The sequence below is a fragment of the Oncorhynchus gorbuscha genome, linkage group LG25 (genome assembly GCF_021184085.1).
Source record: "Oncorhynchus gorbuscha isolate QuinsamMale2020 ecotype Even-year linkage group LG25, OgorEven_v1.0, whole genome shotgun sequence".
Lineage (NCBI taxonomy): Eukaryota > Metazoa > Chordata > Actinopteri > Salmoniformes > Salmonidae > Oncorhynchus > Oncorhynchus gorbuscha.
The window spans coordinates 12,803,520-12,822,214 of NC_060197.1; the positions used below are offsets into that span (position 1 = coordinate 12,803,520).

An 18,695-nucleotide genomic window follows, 5' to 3' on the forward strand; every position below is an offset into this window, starting at 1 on the left:
GAGTGAAGGGAGGGGGAGGGCTGTTTGGGTGGAAGAAGGATTTATAGGCAGCTGAACCATGCAGTGAGGTTCAAGGTTGACCTGGGATGGCATGTGTGATAATACGGACCATCCGCGTAAGCTATAGCACACTTGCGGGATGAGTATTCCATTGGTGAATTCAGTAGCCCTAGGCTACAAGGACATGATGTACGGATTGATATTACTCAATGCCATATCTAATTGAATTTTACATCATAGCATGTAAATATCTGAGGTGGGCTATTTTTCTGAATCATAGGCTTGCTCTAGGCTATGCTTATATAGGCTAGTGTTTGTGCTCCTTAGTATGAACTTACAAACTATCATTTGTTTCAATAAAAGTTTGGAAAACAATGTAAAAACAGGAGGAGACCTCTCTACCATGCAAGCACGCTCCCGCCCCACAGAGGTTCCCCGCGCCCAGTTGCTAAGGTTTTCCCGAGTACGCGCCGACGGCACGGATACGCGCACTCCAGATTCCGTCCTCTGTTAGACATGGCGGCGGATCTAAACCCAGACTGGCTCTCTTGCCTGCCTTCTTCTTGGAGTTATGGGGTTACTCGGGATGGAAGGATATTCTTCTTCAAGTAAATATTCCCAGGATACAGCGCATGGAAGTGTATTGGCTTTGTTTCGACGCGTTTGATAATGTCTGTGTTATTTGCGTGTTCACCTTCTCCCCGTTTCTCACCCAACAGTGAAGAAGCCAAGAGTACGACCTGGCTGCATCCCGTCACCGGAGAGGCCGTCATAACGGGGCACAGAAAAACCCCAGGTAAAAACGGTTCTCGTAGAACTCTTCCATTCGTTACATACCGCAAGAGTCTCGGTTTTAAAGGGGTTCTGAAACCACGGAGAAACGTTGAGCGAAGACTCCCTGCCGCAAGCAACAGCCGTCTCTCTCCTCTGCGCCAGGACCACCAAGTTGAGCCGCCAACTAACGTTAATTTTACCTAGGCATTGCGACAGACTTGTTGAAAGTTCCGTCACGTAGGCATTCACATTTAATAAACGAATAAATTCGTTTTTTACATTGTTTGCCACTTGCCATGTTGCCGAGACTAAGGCTTAACGCCCGTAGTCGAAGCGGTGGGTAGTTATTTTGTAACAATTGTAACGACAGTTGTTGATAACATTATAAAATGAAACATTGATGCGAGACTTGCAACACATGTTTCTATATTGTTGTGAAAATGACTTGCGGATAAGGATGTTATTGTTACCATTCCATATCCACCGCAATAGAGGGAAGAGTTCGTGCGCGGAATGCATAGGTCCTCACATTGTAAAAGCCTGCTTCTTTAAGCATAGCCGATCTCACATTTTAATTGGCTCCTATCAATCCAACGAGTTGAATAACGGATACGAATGGAAATGACAATGAGGCTTTTCTAACATCCGCACTAGGATATATCATTAATGGATAGCATAGCGGTAGGCTACAAATATTGCCAAAGGGGCTGGCGTGGGAAACTGTGTTTTCGGTCACGCGTAGATCTCTGCTCCTATCTCAACAGCCGCTTGTGTGTGTTGCGATTTATTTGTCTCGTAGCCTATTCATTACCCCCCTCTCCCCTCTCTCTTCCCCCTCTCTTTCCCGCATAGATTTACCAACGGGATGGGAGGAGGGATATACGTTCGAAGGAGCCCGCTGCTTCATCAAGTGAGTTCGATTTTCAAAGCCACCGCACTTTATGGGAAACACTTGATATTTGTCTTCTCGTACTGTCCCTGGCAGGCAGCTTTGTTTGACGGCAGTTGAGATTTTCCCATTTTCTCCCTCTGCCCTTCTGGAGTATTCAGGAAATATCTCCTCCACATTCCCTCCTTATGAACACACACACACACACACACAGAGAGTTCGTGGTCTAGTTTTTCCTCAGAACAAGTCATTACTGTCTGTGATGGAGTTTGACAAGCCAGTGTGAATCTGGGCTGAACAGGCTTTACTTGTTGTGGTCTTTTTCCTTCGGGACACTACGCTGCTAGACCCTGTGTAAGTACATGTGCGTGTGCTCGCACCCAAGACACCACATTTATTAACAATTGGCTTGAGTTTGTTGAACATTCACATTTGGGTTGACATGTCAGTGTTTGAGGAAACACATGTATATGATGTCTTAAGCCCTCCAGTGCTATTCAGTTGGCTTTGCTTCACCGCTCTCTCTTCTGGTTCTCTGCGATGGCCATTTGGAGAGTAGCAACTGACACATACAGTGAGCTAATGGCGCGTGTTATAAATAGGTCCACTAACAGGAGTGTGTTTTGTATCTCCAGGCATACACACTGTATCGCTGCGCTGTGAATTAGTGGGTGTTTATTTTGTGTCACTGTCAGTGATTTCTCTCCTTCTTCCCCTGGATTATTACTATGGCACACTGCTGATGGCACGGACTCAAGTTGGACCGTAGGCTGAAGGAATGCAATTGGCTGAATCACTGGCACACTTCTAGATGGGGATATCTTTCTGAAACACAAAGAGCAGCATTTTGGACTGAGAACAATTAGGCCTATTTTGTCCAGTTTATGTTTTGGACAGCATTCCGTTGGCAGTGCATGGTGTGCTGTTTTGCAGTTTGCACTGCGCATGATTTTTAAAAATTATTCTCAAATTCCTTGCCGGTCAGCCCATGTATTGGCCCATTATGCGGGCCTTATGCCCTCCAAGTCCCCTATGCTCTCCTACATCTCAAAAGGAACTTAATGCCCTTCGATAGTCCAATGATAAGCCAAGAAGAGGGTTTAGAGAGATTGGACACAGAGATTTATGTCCCTCTCTTTCTCTCTGGTGTTGAAGTGGTCCCATGGGACCCAGACAGAGGGCCGCTGGAGTGAGTGTGTGTGTGTGTCACGACCCGGCCGGTGTCCTCGCGACTCCCGTTAATACACAGGGATTCTCCTCTCTGTTCCCCTTTGTCCAAGTGTACCTGGCGACAGAACCAATCCAAGGAGGAGTGTTAGATGTTTCCTTCTCTGTTTCAGTAAACACTCCCATAAGTCAATACCCTGCCTAGTGCACACTCCCTGAAGTACACTAGTTCACAGGCAGCTAGTGTAGCGTAACCCAGTTTGCACTCTAAGCCCTTTGACTCGGACTCTGAACGCATGACCGAGCTAAACCCACTGGAGACTATGGAAGTGCCTCCCTCACTCCTCCCACCAGACAAAAACACAGTCATTCAGGGTCCTCTACCTCCCACTAAGACAAATGTACTTTCTCTGGTAATTTCGGTATCCAACCTGGCTGGCCATGACATAACATATAAGACGTCAGCATAACGTTGCTTCAACTAGCTAATATTGCCCACTGGGATGTTGCTGCTGTGGTTGAGACCTTTAATGATCCGCCTAATGTGTCTGACCTCAGTGTGTCACGCTGGGCTTCTACAGTATTACCTCCGCAGCAGGTGGAAGGCTGCCAGAGATGAGGAATGATACAGTGCATGTATTATTCCTGGGCTGTGAGGAGTTGTGGAGGGGCTCTCTAAAGGACACACACACACACTTACTTTACAGATCCCATTCATTAACGGCCAGGGTTGCTTTCACCCAGCATCTTTAATTCACTTATCCCTCTCTCCCTTTAGCCTTCAGATATTTCTTTACTTGCGCACCCAGTAGGCCTGCATCCCAAATGGCCCCGATTTCCTATGTAGCACAGTACTTGTGACCAGGGCCCATAGGTCTCTGGTCAAAAGTGGTGCACTATATAGGGAAACGGGTGCCATTTGGGACCTGCTGGACGGACAGATGTATACACTTAGAATAAAGGAAGAATACCTACACACAGCAAATGCAGCTCCCAAGTGATTTGATATACCATGAACCACAATGGAGAACGTTTCAGCTAGCTGCAATAGCCTTCATAAGGGTGTTTTGGATGTGAGTATTACTCACACACTGGGTGATGCGGTCCAAATGGCACCCTATTCCCTATGGGCCTTGGTCAAAAGTAGTGCACTCTATAGGGAACAGGTTGCCATTTGGGATGCAACCCAGGAGTGGCAGAGAAAGCTGGATGAGGAGCCATGTTTAAGACCTGCAGTGTGACTTCATTTCACTCTCCCTCCCCTGCTTCCCACGCTGGTTTCTTGAAGTGAGAGGAGGAGGAGGAAGGAGGAATGAATGTGAATTGGGAAATGGTTGGAGGATATGACCTGTAACTCACACTTGTGTGTAGGAGTGTAGGTGGGTAGGCAAAGCGAGCTAGTCAGACTGCCTTGGTAGACAGCGCTCTCCTGGCTTAGTTTGGCAGCTGGGGGTGTACTTAGGGAATACCACAAAATAAACAGTTAGAGAAACATGGCCTGCTCCCCTTCTCCTCCACGCCCACTGGTGAATATTACTCTCCCATTGGAGGAGAATGAGAGGTGGAGGCTCTAGGCCCGGCTCAGATCAGGTTTTGGGGCTTATGCCTGTGTGTGTGGAGCCTACAGGCGAGGCCACAAAGCAGCATTAAGGAGAAGTGACATAGCTAGTGGTCTCAGCTTTACTGCAGCACTCGCCATGGTGGAATCCTCAATGGGCTGCGTTTAAATGAAACAAGCTGTGTTGTGAATCTAGATGCACCCTAAGGGATGGAGTTTCAGTTTGAGAATGGTGCTGCAAAGGAATAATGGCGAGAAAGGTTCCTGTGTGTCAGGCTGAAAAGTGAGATCAGATGGAGTTGAGTGGAGCGAGAGATGTAGAACGAGAGAGTGAGAACAAGAGTATCAAAAAAAGAGACCTGATCAGATGGGGAGGGAGACCTAGATGGCTAGAGAGAGGTGTGTGTATGAGAGAGTGAGCTTTTTGAATAGAATAAGCTGTCAGGAGGAGACACAGGTCTTGCAGGTGTTTCCACCAGGATACAAGAGCCACTCAACTTTTCCTGGACATCTGTCAGCAGATGTGTGTGTGTGTGTACGTTTTGTGTCCACACACATTTCCACCTCTGGGATCATGTGAGCTGTGGTTGAACAGTTGGGACAGATCTATAAGTGGGTCGCTGGCTGGGTGGAGCTGCTACACAGATGAAAAGCTTCCTGTCTCGTTCGCTCACTCTTGCCCGAGCTCGCTCTCAACAGCGGGAGACGAGAGTAAGAATGGCCTGTAACATTTCTGTTGCTGATTGTTTTGACACTAGCATGTGATGACAGGCCCTCGTCAAAGCTGTTGTATGATTCACTAGAGACACTAAACTCTTATAGCTTTTCAGCAACTCTGTCCTATTGCTCATCAACTCCTCCCTAAACACAACACGTCTCTGGTTCCACGCCACAAGCCTCTCACAAGCCTCATTTTCTGCTTACAATAAGCTGCGAAAAGGCTGTTTAGTCAATCAATCTTATTTTGTAAAGCTATTTTTTGACATTGGCAGTTGTCACCAAGTGCTTATACAGATACCCAGCCTAAAGCCCCAAAGAACAAGCAATGCAGATCTAGAAGCCGACTGTACAGTGCATCCCAAACGGCATCCTATTCCCTATATGGTGTACTACATTTTGACGAGGGCTCATCAAAAGTAGTGCACTACATATAGGGAGTAGGATGCCGTTTGGGATGCAGCCTTTGTGTTTGGCTGTGCTGCAACTAGGGTTGCAAAGGGTCGGAAACTTTACGGAAATTTTTCAGGGGAAGTTAAGCCCGGGAATTTGGGAAATTTGGCTTAAGTTCATCAAAATAGTTGGCTAATAACGGTGAACTTTTTTTGTGTGGGATACAAATAACGCAATTCTAGGTCTTGTGGCATATTTTGGGTAAACTATCCTTAATTCAATGGAATTGCAACCCTCTGCATGCACAGTGCACTCTTCCATCACATGTACAGCTGATTCTCAAGATCTTTCACATGACTGAGATGATATTGAGCCCACATTACTACACAGTCTGAGCCAAGGACTACATGCTTTCTGGTAAGTTTTAATTACAGTACTGGGTGGGCTGAATATCATTTACCTGACATGCATGATTTTTGGTTTACTAGTAAATAGTAGCCTACAGCCAACCCCGTGTGGGTTTTAGCTTGCTTAAGCCTTCTTACTGAGGAGTGTTAATTCACCTGTTTTCATGTTTTATTTTAAATAATTTATCTTACAAAAGAGTTGTTTAATCTAACTGCTTAACTATTTATCTGTACATGGAATTATTTTTTCCTTTGTGTATATTTTTTACTCTTCTAATCTTTACAGGAAAATGCCACTAATGTGTGGAGAAAATGTAGAAAAAGCTGTGTACATTTGCAAATACTGTGCCAAATCGTATGTGAAGAATGCAATAAAGATGCAGAATCATCTGTCCAAGTGCATAAAGTTCTCTCAGCGCTCACAACAAGCAACCTCTGACCAAAGTCCCTCTACTTCTATTCGAGGTGAAAATGATGATTCGGACACCTTAACGATAGCAACAGCTTTTGTCTCAATGGGGGAATGCAGTCAGAGAAATGCTGATGAATGTCTTGCTCGAGCTGTGTATGCAACTGGTTCACCTCTGATGCTCACAGGCAATGTGTATTGGAAGAGATTTCTGAATGTTCTTTGCCCAGTATACACCCCTCCAACCAGACATGCTTGATCTACTAATTTGCTGCATGCAGAGTTCAAGTGAAGGTCAAGCAAATCATAGAGAAAGCAGACTGTATTGCAATCATCTCTGATGGGTGGTCGAATGTTTGTGGGCAAGGAATAATTAACTACATCTCCACCCCTCAACCAGTATTCTACAAGAGCACAGACACAAGGGGCAACAAACACACCGGTCTCTACATTGCAGATGAGCTGAATACGGTCATCAATGACCTTGGACCACAGAAGGTATTTGCAATGGTGATAGACAATGCTGTGAACATGAAGGCTGCTTGGTCTAAAGTGGAGTCCTACCTCCGCATTGAATCTGCTCCTCAAGGACATCATGGAACTGAAAACAAGGGGTACACTACTACAAGAGAGCTAAGGAAATGGTTAGGTCATTAAGTTATAGCAGCAATCTATCTCACCAAGCAAAGTGAGAAGAGTAAGAGCACCACATTGAAGCTGCCTAGCAACACCCACTGGGGTGGTGTTGTCATCATGTTTGACAGTCTCCTGAAGGGGAATGAGTCTCTCCAATACTCCTTCTGTAGCTCAGTTGGTAGAGCATGGCGCTTGTAACGCCAGGGTAGTGGGTTCGATTCCCGGGACCACGCATACGTAGAATGTATGCACACATGACTGTAAGTCGCTTTGGATAAAAGCGTCTGCTAAATGGCATATATTAAATGGCCATATCACAGTCTGCCGATATGGACAGCCCCATCAAGAGGATACTCCTGGATGATGTATTTTGAGAGAGAGTGGTAAGCAGCCTGAAACTCCTGAAGCCTATAGCAGTAGCCATTGCACAGATTGAGGGAGACAATGCCATACCGTCTGATGTTCATACTCTGCTTGCAGATGTAAGAGAAGAAATCCGTACTGCCCTGCCCACTTCACTGTTGCTCCAAGCAGAGGAAACTGCAGTTCTGAAATACATCAAAACGTGAAGACTTCTGCCTGAAGCCCATACACGCAACAGCATACATGTTGGACCCCAAGTATGCTGGCAAGGGCATCCTGTCTGGTGCAGAGATCAACAAGGCCTATTGTGTAATCACTACCGTGTCCCGCCACCTTGGCCTGGATGAGGGCAAGGTTCTTAGCAGTCTGGCGAAGTACACTTCCAAGCAAGGGCTTTGGGATGGAGATGCAGTATGATAGTCTTGCCAACTTATCTCATCAGCCACCTGGTGGAAGGGACTTTGTTGATCTGAGGCTCTTTCCCCTGTTGCCTCCATCATCCTCCAAATCCCTCCAACATCAGCCGCCTCAGTGCAACAGGTCCTTGTTTGGGAACACACACACCAAAGCACGCAACAGGCTGACTAATACAAGGGTTGAAAAATTGGTGGCCATCTGGGCATATTTGAGGCTTTTTGAGCCTGACAACAAGTCATCCTCAACAAGGTTAGAAAGTGATAGTGAAGATGAACATCAGATTCTGAGGCCTCAAGAGGTGGACATTGAGGAGGTCCAGGGAGAAGACATGGAAGCCTGAGTGGAAGACATCCAATGCTTTAGTTTCTAGACTATCATTTTACAGATGTATGTTGAAAATGTTTTTGGAAGATGCGTTGGGTCATTGGTGATCATTCAAGGAATTTTATTTTGTTGTTCAGTGAAATCATCCCATGTGAAGAGTCAGCTCATTTAATTAAAGTTAAATTTTTAAAAATTAGTTACAAATGTATTTCTATTGGAAGGATTACCTACTTATCATAATGTAAAAGGTTTCTGTTTGTCTCCATATATGGTAAATATATCCAATCAAAAAACATTACATTTAAATGGTATTAATATTAATTTGCATATATTCCCATTAATTCCCATATATTCCCGTTAATTCCCACTGAAAGTTTCCACCTCTGAATATTATCCAAAATGTGCAACACCAGCTGCAGAAGAGTCCTTACAGAGTCATTTTCAGCCCTGGGTACCATTGCACTGCATACCCTACTCTGTGGGTGTTCAATCCCTGGGCCTTTTATTTTTATACTTAATGGAAATCTCATTACACTTTATTATACACATACCATGAATACACAATTCCAATATACTAATACAGACTTCAATACACACATTTACTTGTAGCAGGACATGGACACATCTTACAAGCAGAGGGAGCGGTGTGCTCTGCCCCCAGGCCCGATGCAGAAACGCAGGCAGGACCACTTGATTCATGCCTGGCGCTAAAAGAGGAGAATGTAATGGACAACATTTAAGCCAATCACTCTCAGGTCAACACTTGTCTGACTGGCAAATCATTAAGTGTTGGATTCAGGGTCAGTTGTCTGGGTGCAACTCAGAGTGGTGAATGTACTGCGAGTTAATTCTACAGCAATTGCTAGATTAATGGATGAGGATACGCCTTGTTTTGGATGGCCCAATAGAGGGAGAGAGCATTGGTCGCAGTCGTGATTAATCAGACTATGGTAATCAGTAGTGTGTGTGTGAAGTGTGCACGTACCAAGGCTGTTGAAGATGTGAGGGGCTCCCCTGGTATGCCACTGTACTTCTGCGTACAGCTGTTTCGAGAGGGAGAGAGCGAGAGGGAGGAAGTTTGCAACAGCGGGTAGGAGGAGGGTGAGAGTGAGAGCTTGAGGCCCTGACTGTCTCTCCACAGGCAGTAACTTTATTAAGTTAAAGCCTTTCCTCACTGCTCTGTTCTTTCCTCTGCAATGCTCTGTAGAATGTCCTTCCCTGCTGTGTCTGTCAATAGCAGGCTTAATGGTGTGTGCGTGCTCGCCTACCTGCGTGGGTGTGTTTGCATACTTTGCTCAATACTTTAGTCTGTTCATTGACGTGTCCCTTCTGCACTGTCCCCACTGCACTTGTAATGTCCTGAGTACTGCTGTCCGTGAGGACACTGAGGCTGTGTTGACACAGGCAGCCCAATTCAGCTTTTCTTTCCACTAATTGGTCTTTTGACCAGTCACATCAGATCTTTTCACATCAGATTTTTTTCCAGAGCTGATCTGATTGGTCAAAATACCAATTAGTGAAAAAAAGATCCGAATTGGGCTGCCTGTGTAAATGCTGCCAAAGTCTTGTTTACTTACCAGTGATCAGACTGGGAGCGATGTGAGCCAGTTGCCAGATACATGTTTACACTCCCGTACTCAGAGGAGGATTGGCCTCAGGAACTCTGGTTTAGGATAACCTAGCCAGGCTAGGATCTGGACAACTTCTCTGACCATGTGGAAACAAATACACTATGCTGTTGCTAGTGCTAATAGTGTTAATAAAAGCAAAACATTTGGAACGCATGCGAGCCTGTCCCTTCGACTTATTGGAAATGTAAAACGTTTAGCTGGATTCTAAAACACTGTTTTACAGAATATAGCTCTGTGTTCTTTGAGAAGGGAATGATGTCCCCTAATACGCGTTGATCCACTCCACCATCATTCTCCCTCTCTCGCTGTGACGACAGACACGTTAGTTTCTGAGGAGCGATGATAAGAAAGCACTTGGGTACCTTGGATCTCTCATCTACACAAAAATGTACAAGGTAATCTGCTCCTGAACAAATACCAGATAATGTTTGAATCGTTAGTTGTTGCGGAGAACCAGACCTTACTGACCTGTTCGTTCAGCTGCGTTCATTGATCCTCCATGGTCACACGACGCTGCTGTCTTAATCATGTGTTTCAGTAGAGGGGCATGAGTCTGATGTTTGATCTGTTTAAAGGTCCCATGACTACAGACGAGGAGGTGAACTGAAGGTGAACACTTTGCTGTTGGAGTGTTTTGATGCTGTTTGTTTCATCATGTTATCTCAGGATGAAGTCTGCTATTTGACTTTTTAAACATTTTTTTAATGTGGGCCCTGCGTTGGATTGTCTGGTGTTGCTGCAGAGAGGAGCAGACCGTTATTTTACCTCTCTGCTCAGTCTGCAGCATTGGGAGGATGGAACACAGCTCAAAACACTTGCTAATGGCCTCACTGCACCAAAAGCAACACGGGATCGGATCGTTAGCCCAATTTATCATCCAACTCTAGTCCTTGTCAATAGAGATATTCTCTGGTGTAAGTGCCTAACTGAAAAACAGAACGAATCCAAATTCCCGCTTGTGCTTCTATGAGATTAGGAGGGGCTTCAAAGGAGGATTCTGGAGGAATGGTGGAGACCTGACCTTGTGTAGTGTCTCATGGGAACCTCTGTGTGGCTGTAGGGCAGCTTTTCTCCCACTCAGGAGGACAAACGCTAACACTCTCACACAAAAACATAAGGCCTGTGGGATCAGGCCAATATTATAGAATTGGGTCATAATAATGGTGCCATTATATGATGGCTTGTTATTATGATATATCATTATTAGTGATGCACCGATATGACATTTTTGGCCGATACCGATATTTTCCTTGCCAAAAAAAACGATACCGATAACTGATATTTAAAATGTTTGTGGCCTTTTAAGCATTCTAGTATATGTAAATAGTTAGACTGCTGCATCCATGTGTATGTGTGTTAAGGCATTGCATCTCAGTGCAAGAGGCGGCACTGCAGTCCCTGGTTCGAATCCAGTCTGTATCATATCCGTCCATGATTGGGAGTCCCATAGGGCGGCGCACAATTGGCCCAGTGTCGTCCGGCTGGAGTAGGCAGTCATTGTGAATAAGAATTTGTTCTTAACTAGTTAAATAAAGGTTACACACACACACCACACTGGCCAAAAAGTTATTTAGTTGGCAGTTACGTATGTCCCAATTACCAGTAAAACATAATCAAAACCTATTTCTTTCACTTACTTGCTGTGCTGTTTCGTTGTTAATTTGTTCAGTTGTTTCATTCTCTACCAGGATTTCTCATACTATGGAACGGTGCGAGGGTCTTTTGTGTGTCAAAAAAAGATACACTCGTGTCAAATAACAGTAAATAAGCTTGTTGACCAATCAGGACCTGAATATGACTGCACATCACATCATTTAATGCGTTCATAAATATTTTACGTAGTTATTACACATTGATTACACTGTCACTTGTATTTCATATATCACAGCGATTCATCGATACGTATGCTATGATGCTGGTAAAGTTGTCTCATGCACCTATAGTGCTGGTCATTAAAAAAAAAAAAGCAAAGGAGCTCATTCTCCAAAAACATGGCAAAATAAAATCTTTTTCAGTAGCTTTATAGTTAGCTAGCTAACAATATAGCTAGGGGTAATCTAAAATAACCCTCATTTATAAGACAGTTATTTGATTAATGGTGGTCGGACCCATCTAAACTCTAAATAAACGTCCCTTTTTCAGGACCCTGTCTTTCAAATATAATTCGTATAAATCCAAATAACTTCACAGATCTTCATTGTAAAAGGGTTTAAACACTTTCTCATGCTTGTTCAATGAACCATAAACTATTAATTAACATGCACCTGTGGAACTGTCATTAAGACTAACAGCTTACAGACGGCAGGCAATTAAAGTCAGTTATGAAAACTTAGGACACTAAAGAGGCCTTTCGACTGACTCTAAAAACACCAAAAGAAAGATGCCCAGGGTCCCTGCTCATCTGCGTGAACGTGCCTTAGGCATGCTGCAAGGAGGCATAAGGACTGCAGATGTGGCCAGGGCAATACATTGCAATGTCCGTATTGTGAGACGCCTAAGACAGCGCTACAGATAGACAGGACGGACAGCTGATTGTCCTCGCTGTGGCAGACCATGTGTAACATCACCTGCACAGAATCGGTACATCCGAACATCACACCTGTGGGACAGGTACAGGATGGCAACAACAACTACCCGAGTTACACCAGGAATGCACAATCCCTCCATCAGTGTTCAGACTGTCCGCAATAGGCTGAGAGAGGCTGGACTGAGGGCTTGTAGGCCTGTTGTAAGGCAGGTCCTCACCAGACATCACCGGTAACAACGTCACCTATGGGCACAGACCCACCGTAGCTGGGACTGGCATAAAACAGGACTGGCATAAAGTGCTCTTCACTGACACTTCGCGGTTTTGTCTCACCAGGGGTGATGGTTGGGTTTGCGTTTATCGCCGAAGGAATGAGCGTTACACCGAGGCCTGTACTCTGGAGCAGGATCGATTTTGGAGGTGGAGGGTTTGTCATGGTATGGGGTGGTGTGTCACAGCGTCATCGAACTGAGCTTGTCATTGCAGGTAATCTCAATGCTGTGCATTACATCCTCCTCCCTCATGTGGTACCCTTCCTGCAAGCTCATCCTGACATGACCCTCCAGCTTGACAATGCCACCAGCCATACTGCTCGTTCTGTCCATCATTTCCTGCAAGACAGGAATGCCAGTGCTCTGCCATGGCCAGCGAAGAGCCCGGATCTCAAACCCATTGAGCACGTCTGGGACCTGTTGGAATGGAGGGTGAGGACTAGGGCCATTCCTCCCAGAAATTGGGTCCTTCTGTAGCTCAGTTGGTAGAGCATGGCGCTTGTAACGCCAGGGTAGTGGGTTCGATCCCCGGGACCACCCATACGTAGAATGTATGCACACATGACTGTAAGTTGCTTTGGATAAAAGCGTCTGCTAAATGGCATATATTATTATTATTATTATAAATGTCTGGGAAGTTGCAGGTGCCTTGGTGGAAGAGTGTGGTAACATCTCACAGCAAGCCCTGGCAAGCTGCGTAAACTCTTCACAGTTGTGTTGGTGTTATAGAGTAGACTGATACCCCATTTCATTGCTTCACATTCCAAACTTGTTTAACATTATCTACTCTAAATATGGCATGATTCCATCAATTGTAACCTTCTGCATCACTTTCAAAGAAGTACTTTTTATTTTGAAGGCAAACTGCAAATTTCACTATTGTGCCGAATCATTATTGTGGCTAGCTTCACAACACATAACCCGGTCTGGACAAGCCTCACTAGCCAGTTTAAGCTGGCATTGTAAACACATCGTTCGTGCCCCGTTCGTGCCCGGTGTTTGCTTGTTTGCAGACTTTTTTGTGCAGCTTTGACAGTGCTACTGATAGTAGTGGTGGCACTTGCCTTGCATGTGCAAATTCAGAACACACAACATTCTATAATAGAACTGTGTTGTTTGATGTGTCAAATTAAAAGCTTATTTAACACGTCTTATTGTCAAATAGTGTTATTTGACGTGTATCCTTTTTGACACTCAAAGACCCAAACTGCGTTCCATTGTATGGAGTCTCGCTGAGATTTTCTTACTCTTCACTGCTCTACTTGTTGACTGCTCGATCCACACTGCAGACATTGTGGGCTAGGTTAGGAATGCTGTGTTGCACTTGTAGCGCAAAATGTTACGTGGCGTCATTACTTCATGCACCTACGTTAATGATATGCACGTCAGCTTTGACATCGGTTCTGCACATCTGCATTAAACTAGACATCGGGCCGATACCGATGTTGGCATTTTTAGCTAATATCGTCCGATCCCGATATGTTCAACGATTTATATTGTGCATCCCTAATCATTATAATGGTGTAATGCGTGATAATATAGGTTATAGATTTGCCTAGAAAATCCTTTGAGATGACAAGCAGCAGAAGTGGAAGCATACCTGTCACAGACTTATTATTTGACCATGCTGGTCATTTATGAACATTTGAATATCTTGGCCATGTTCTGTTATAATCTCCAACCGGCACAGCCAGAAGAGGACTGGCCACCCCTCATAGCCTGGTTCCTCTCTAGGTTTCTTCCTAGGTTTTGGCCTTTTTTGGGAGTTTTTCCTAGCCAACGTGCTTCAACACCTGCATTGCTTGCTATTTGGGGTTTTAGGCTGTGTTTCTGTACAGCATTTTGAGATATCAGCTGATGTACAAAGGGCTATATAAATACATTTGATTTTGATTTGATAATATCTCATGGGAGTGATAGGATAATGGAGAGTTATATTCACTAGTTTTCATGGACATTATGTCCTCTGGTTCTTTTCATTAGATCAACTCTGACAGCCTCTTTGGGTTAGATTGGTTCTAGGAGGCAGATGTTGACCCACTCAGCAGACTCACTGTGGCTGAAGAGCCAGTTGGTTGAAGGGGTATTCAAATCCTACCCTATGAGGGCCGGACTACTGCTGGTTTTGTTTTCTACCTGATAATGAATCGCACCCACCTGTTGTCCCAGGTCAAAATCTGTCCCTGGTTAGAGGGGGAAAATGCATTGGAACTGGCTTTGAGGTCCATATTTGAGTGACAGCCTATGTTGGTAATGCTCTGAAGGTCTAGTTGATTGTAGGAGTAGGCCTAGTTCTCTGTATTGGGCAGTCAGGTCTTTCTGTGTTGTGGCTGATATTACATGGCCTGTGGTCAGTTAACCCCTCTGTTTTGTGTTGTGGTCTGACATACGTGCCTGGCTACCCAGTCACCTTGCTCCGGCTAAACACTACGCCACGCCCACGGACGTTAGTTTCTTCTCTGCAATAAGTCTGGATCTGAGTACCTTCTCGACTTCCCGGGCCAGCTGATTGGTCCAGAAACCAATGGGTTGGGCCAGAGCCAGAACACACGTGGGTAAAGCGGCAGTTTGAAAATTTGTTAATGGCTTTGATCCCTTGATTAGAAACGATCCAATCGCTGATGACTTTGTTTTGTACAATGCCTCTCGTCACCACAAACGACTTGAATGATGGCAGTCTCAGAGTCAAGTATGTGGCGGACGACAGAGCGGCAGCAGAATCATTTAGTGTGAGTTGTCGGGCTAATGAAATGCAGAGTCTGTGATTTGTTGTCGCTGAAATGGTTTTCTGGTCTGTGGTCTGTTGGCCAGTGATTTACTGCCCCTCCCTAGATGAGAGGCCCTCCCTCTGATCCACGGGAAGTCAGGCCCACAGGCCGCAGGAAACAGACTAATCTACTTCCTTTCCATGTGCGAACGCTGTCATGGTAACTGCAGCTCTTCTGCCCCCTTCTCTCTCTTTTGTGGTCACCAATTCATATCTTTTCAGTTTTTCTTCATGTCGCCAACCAAGCTTTTAAAACATGATATGATATCCATTTGTCCTGTCTGTCATGCTTGTCTGGAGCCGTGCCACAAGACAGGACAAACTGATAGTCCCCTAAGGTCAGTATAAACAGTCACTGTGAAATCAGACTGAACTGGACACAGATCCACAGCAGACAAGACTGTTGGTGCTTCACACAGAGACTGTTTACTGCACTCCAAGTCACGCTATAATCAACTGTGTACCTTCAAACTGGATTGGGTCTGTCTACTGATACTGTGCGGGAATAAGCTTTAATACGGAGAGTGTGGTGTGTCTGTCATTGCGTCTGTGTGACTGCATTATCCAAGCATCAGATTTGTCTTTGGAAAGTGGAAATTAAAGTCTCCCAGAAGGAGCCAGAATGCCAGGCAATCCATAGTGTTCAGCGGTGCAGTGGCTTGGGCTTTTCTCATCTGAGATTGGATGCTCTATCACCCCTCCCTCTTCCTGTGAGACCCAGGGATCAACTGTAATTAACACCACTGTTTCAACAGGGTGATAGAGCTCAATGGCTACACACACACACACACACACACACACACACACACACACACACTGCAACTAAGCCTCACTCATATTTGAGGTATTACGAAGAGAAGCATCTGCTTTGGATTACTGTACATGATGATTCACAACCCAATATCCTCCACCCTTTACTAGGAGTTTCTCCCTCAATCACTCCCAACTTTGAGTTACTTTATTTTTGGACACACACACACACACACACACACACACACACACACACACACACACACACACACACACACACACACACACACGTCTGTTGGCTCTTTGTGATTCTGGTCAGGAAAAAAAAACAATCTAGCCAACTGTAACCAAAGGAGGAGAGAACCTAGGAAAGTGCACAAACTGTAATTTTAGGTTCAATTGTTAATACTCTCAGCTATTCTGTAACCTTCTTAACGACCCTGGTCAGACAGCCTTCTTAACGACCCTGGTCAGACAGCCATCCTAACGACCCTGGTCAGACAGCCATCCTAACGACCCTGGTCAGACAGCCATCCTAACGACCCTGGTCAGACAGCCATCCTAACGACCCTGGTCAGACAGCCATCCTAACGACCCTGGTCAGACAGCCATCCTAACGACCCTGGTCAGACAGCCTTCCTAACGACCCTGGTCAGACAGCCTTCCTAACGACCCTGGTCAGACAGCCTTCCTAACGACCCTGGTCAGACAGCCTCAAAAAGTAATTGGCTGCTCAGCTGTCTGTAGGTGTCATAGTAATGCATCAAATCGTAGGTGTGATGCATTATATCACCTCCTGAGAGCCTTCACAATGGCCGTTTGTGTTCGTATATTCACACATCTCTATCCCTCTCTGTGTTCCTCCATCACCTTCAGCACAATCCAAATGGTGGAATTACTGGTGTGAATAAGGGTAGAGGTCCTATGCCATGCCCCGTAATGTCTGCTAATAAGATATATTGATTGGAGAGGGAGAGAGGAAGAGAGAGAGAGCGCCGTTACAGTTTCTAGCTTAGCCTCCTTAGAGATGTGGAGTTTCTGTCTTCTGTCGAAAATAACTGGCGGGGAGTTTGAGGAGAGAAGTTCATCCAGCTGTGTCTTGTCTGTTTTAATGAACAAAATAACAACTGATTTACATGGCATAGGCTGCACAGACCAGTAACATCAACTCAAAATATTATATTATTTTGAAAATAAATTGCATTAGTCATATATAATGTTTCTTAGGACCTGCATAAACAAATTTAATAATGCATTTCTTTGTGAGGGTGAATGTTTTGCCACGCTTTAAATCATGAACATTCTGTTCTTGTTGTCCGACATCAAACTTGACCATGTCATTATAAAAAAAAGTATAAACACATAAATGACTAGGTCAAATGGCAACGTTACATGCTCACCAAAAAAAAAAAAAATGTTTATAAATGTATTTTTCAATCCAACAAGCCAGGCAACTAAAATAAACTTTCTCGACAATGTTTTGGTTCATTGATATCGATCTCATATAATTACCAGAACATATCTGACAACGTTTTACGTTGAACTCTAGTCAACTTTTTTTAAATTCACCGTACCAGGAAAATGAACACATTACAAGGTAATTATTTCCAAGTATGATGAGCTGCTAACTTACTGTTGTGAATGTGACGAAAGAAAGCGGGTCTGAATTTAAACAGAGGAATTTAGGACATGTTACTGTCTCCTCTGGTTACCATGACAACGGGCGCATCAACCGGGTCAAAGTTGAATGTCTCTTGCTCCTTGCTGGGTATAGCAATGGCTATATAAAAGTCATACGCTGACAAGATGTAAAAATGGGGCTATTTGAGAGGGGATTACATAAACATTGCCCAATTGTTTTTGACAGGCAACATACCATGAATCCTATGTGAAAGGAGCAGGAGAATCCCACAGTCCTTGTATGGCAACACACAGCAGGTGTTTTTGTGTGTGTGTGTGTGTGGCCGTCTCTCCTGTGGTGAAGTGAGGGAAGAGGTCATCAGGCTCATGGGTTGTCCAGGTTATCCAGGGGCATACACAAAACACAGATGTGTGTGACTGCCTGCTTGCCAGAATCTCGGGCTAGGAAGGGCATGACTCATCTCTCAGTGAATCTCAATGCCATTGTTTGTGGATCAGTCATATAATCTAGAAGACTAACATAAATAAAACATAAGCTTGCAGCTGCACTCTCCTCCAGTTCCATCCACACAGTGTTTGCCTTTCTATTCCATCCCTTGTGTTTCCTGACCTTGTCTCTCGTTTGTGTGTGTGTGTGTGTGTGTGTGCGACTGTGTGTGGTTCCAGTACATTATGTCCTGTTAGTATAGGCGGCCCAGTGCCAAATAAGGGCTGAAACTAACAAAGTCCTCTTGACCAGATACAACTGGGTCTAGGTTCCCCGTGGATCTCTGAGTCACCAACATCAAAATCTCATCCCAAATACTTTCCTGCCTCAGGGCCTGGACAGCTTGGTATCTATCATCGACGGAAAAATGAATTCCCATGTTAGCCTTACATTCTCCTGTAAAATGTTTTGATTATCTGTCCGACAATTGAAGCTCAACAGAAGTTGTGTGATGCAACAGGACAACGACCCAAAACACAGAAGTAAATCAACAACAAAATGGCTTCGAGAGAAGAAAATACGCCTTCTGGTGTGGCCCAGGCTTGAGATCAGGGCTCTGACGATTG

At 44.8% G+C, this 18,695-nt stretch overlaps 1 protein-coding gene across 8 annotated transcripts in view; it reads left to right on the plus strand.

Annotated features, from left to right (window-relative positions):
- The first annotated feature begins 418 nt into the window (after positions 1–418).
- LOC124014216 (pleckstrin homology domain-containing family A member 5-like) overlaps positions 419–18,695 on the plus strand; it is a 164,770-nt gene continuing 146,493 nt past the window's right edge. For 7 of the 8 annotated variants that reach the window (XR_006834984.1, XM_046328992.1, XM_046328993.1 and 4 more), the window contains exons 1-3: positions 447–608; positions 720–796; positions 1,627–1,684. Coding sequence is in view for 7 of the 8 variants with exons in the window: in XM_046328992.1 (XP_046184948.1) it covers positions 517–608; positions 720–796; positions 1,627–1,684 (227 nt within the window). In the remaining variant the exon portion in view is untranslated. Of the gene's footprint in view, positions 609–719; positions 797–1,626; positions 1,685–18,695 lie in introns of all 8 variants that reach the window. The other variant, XM_046328998.1, reaches the window with a different exon arrangement.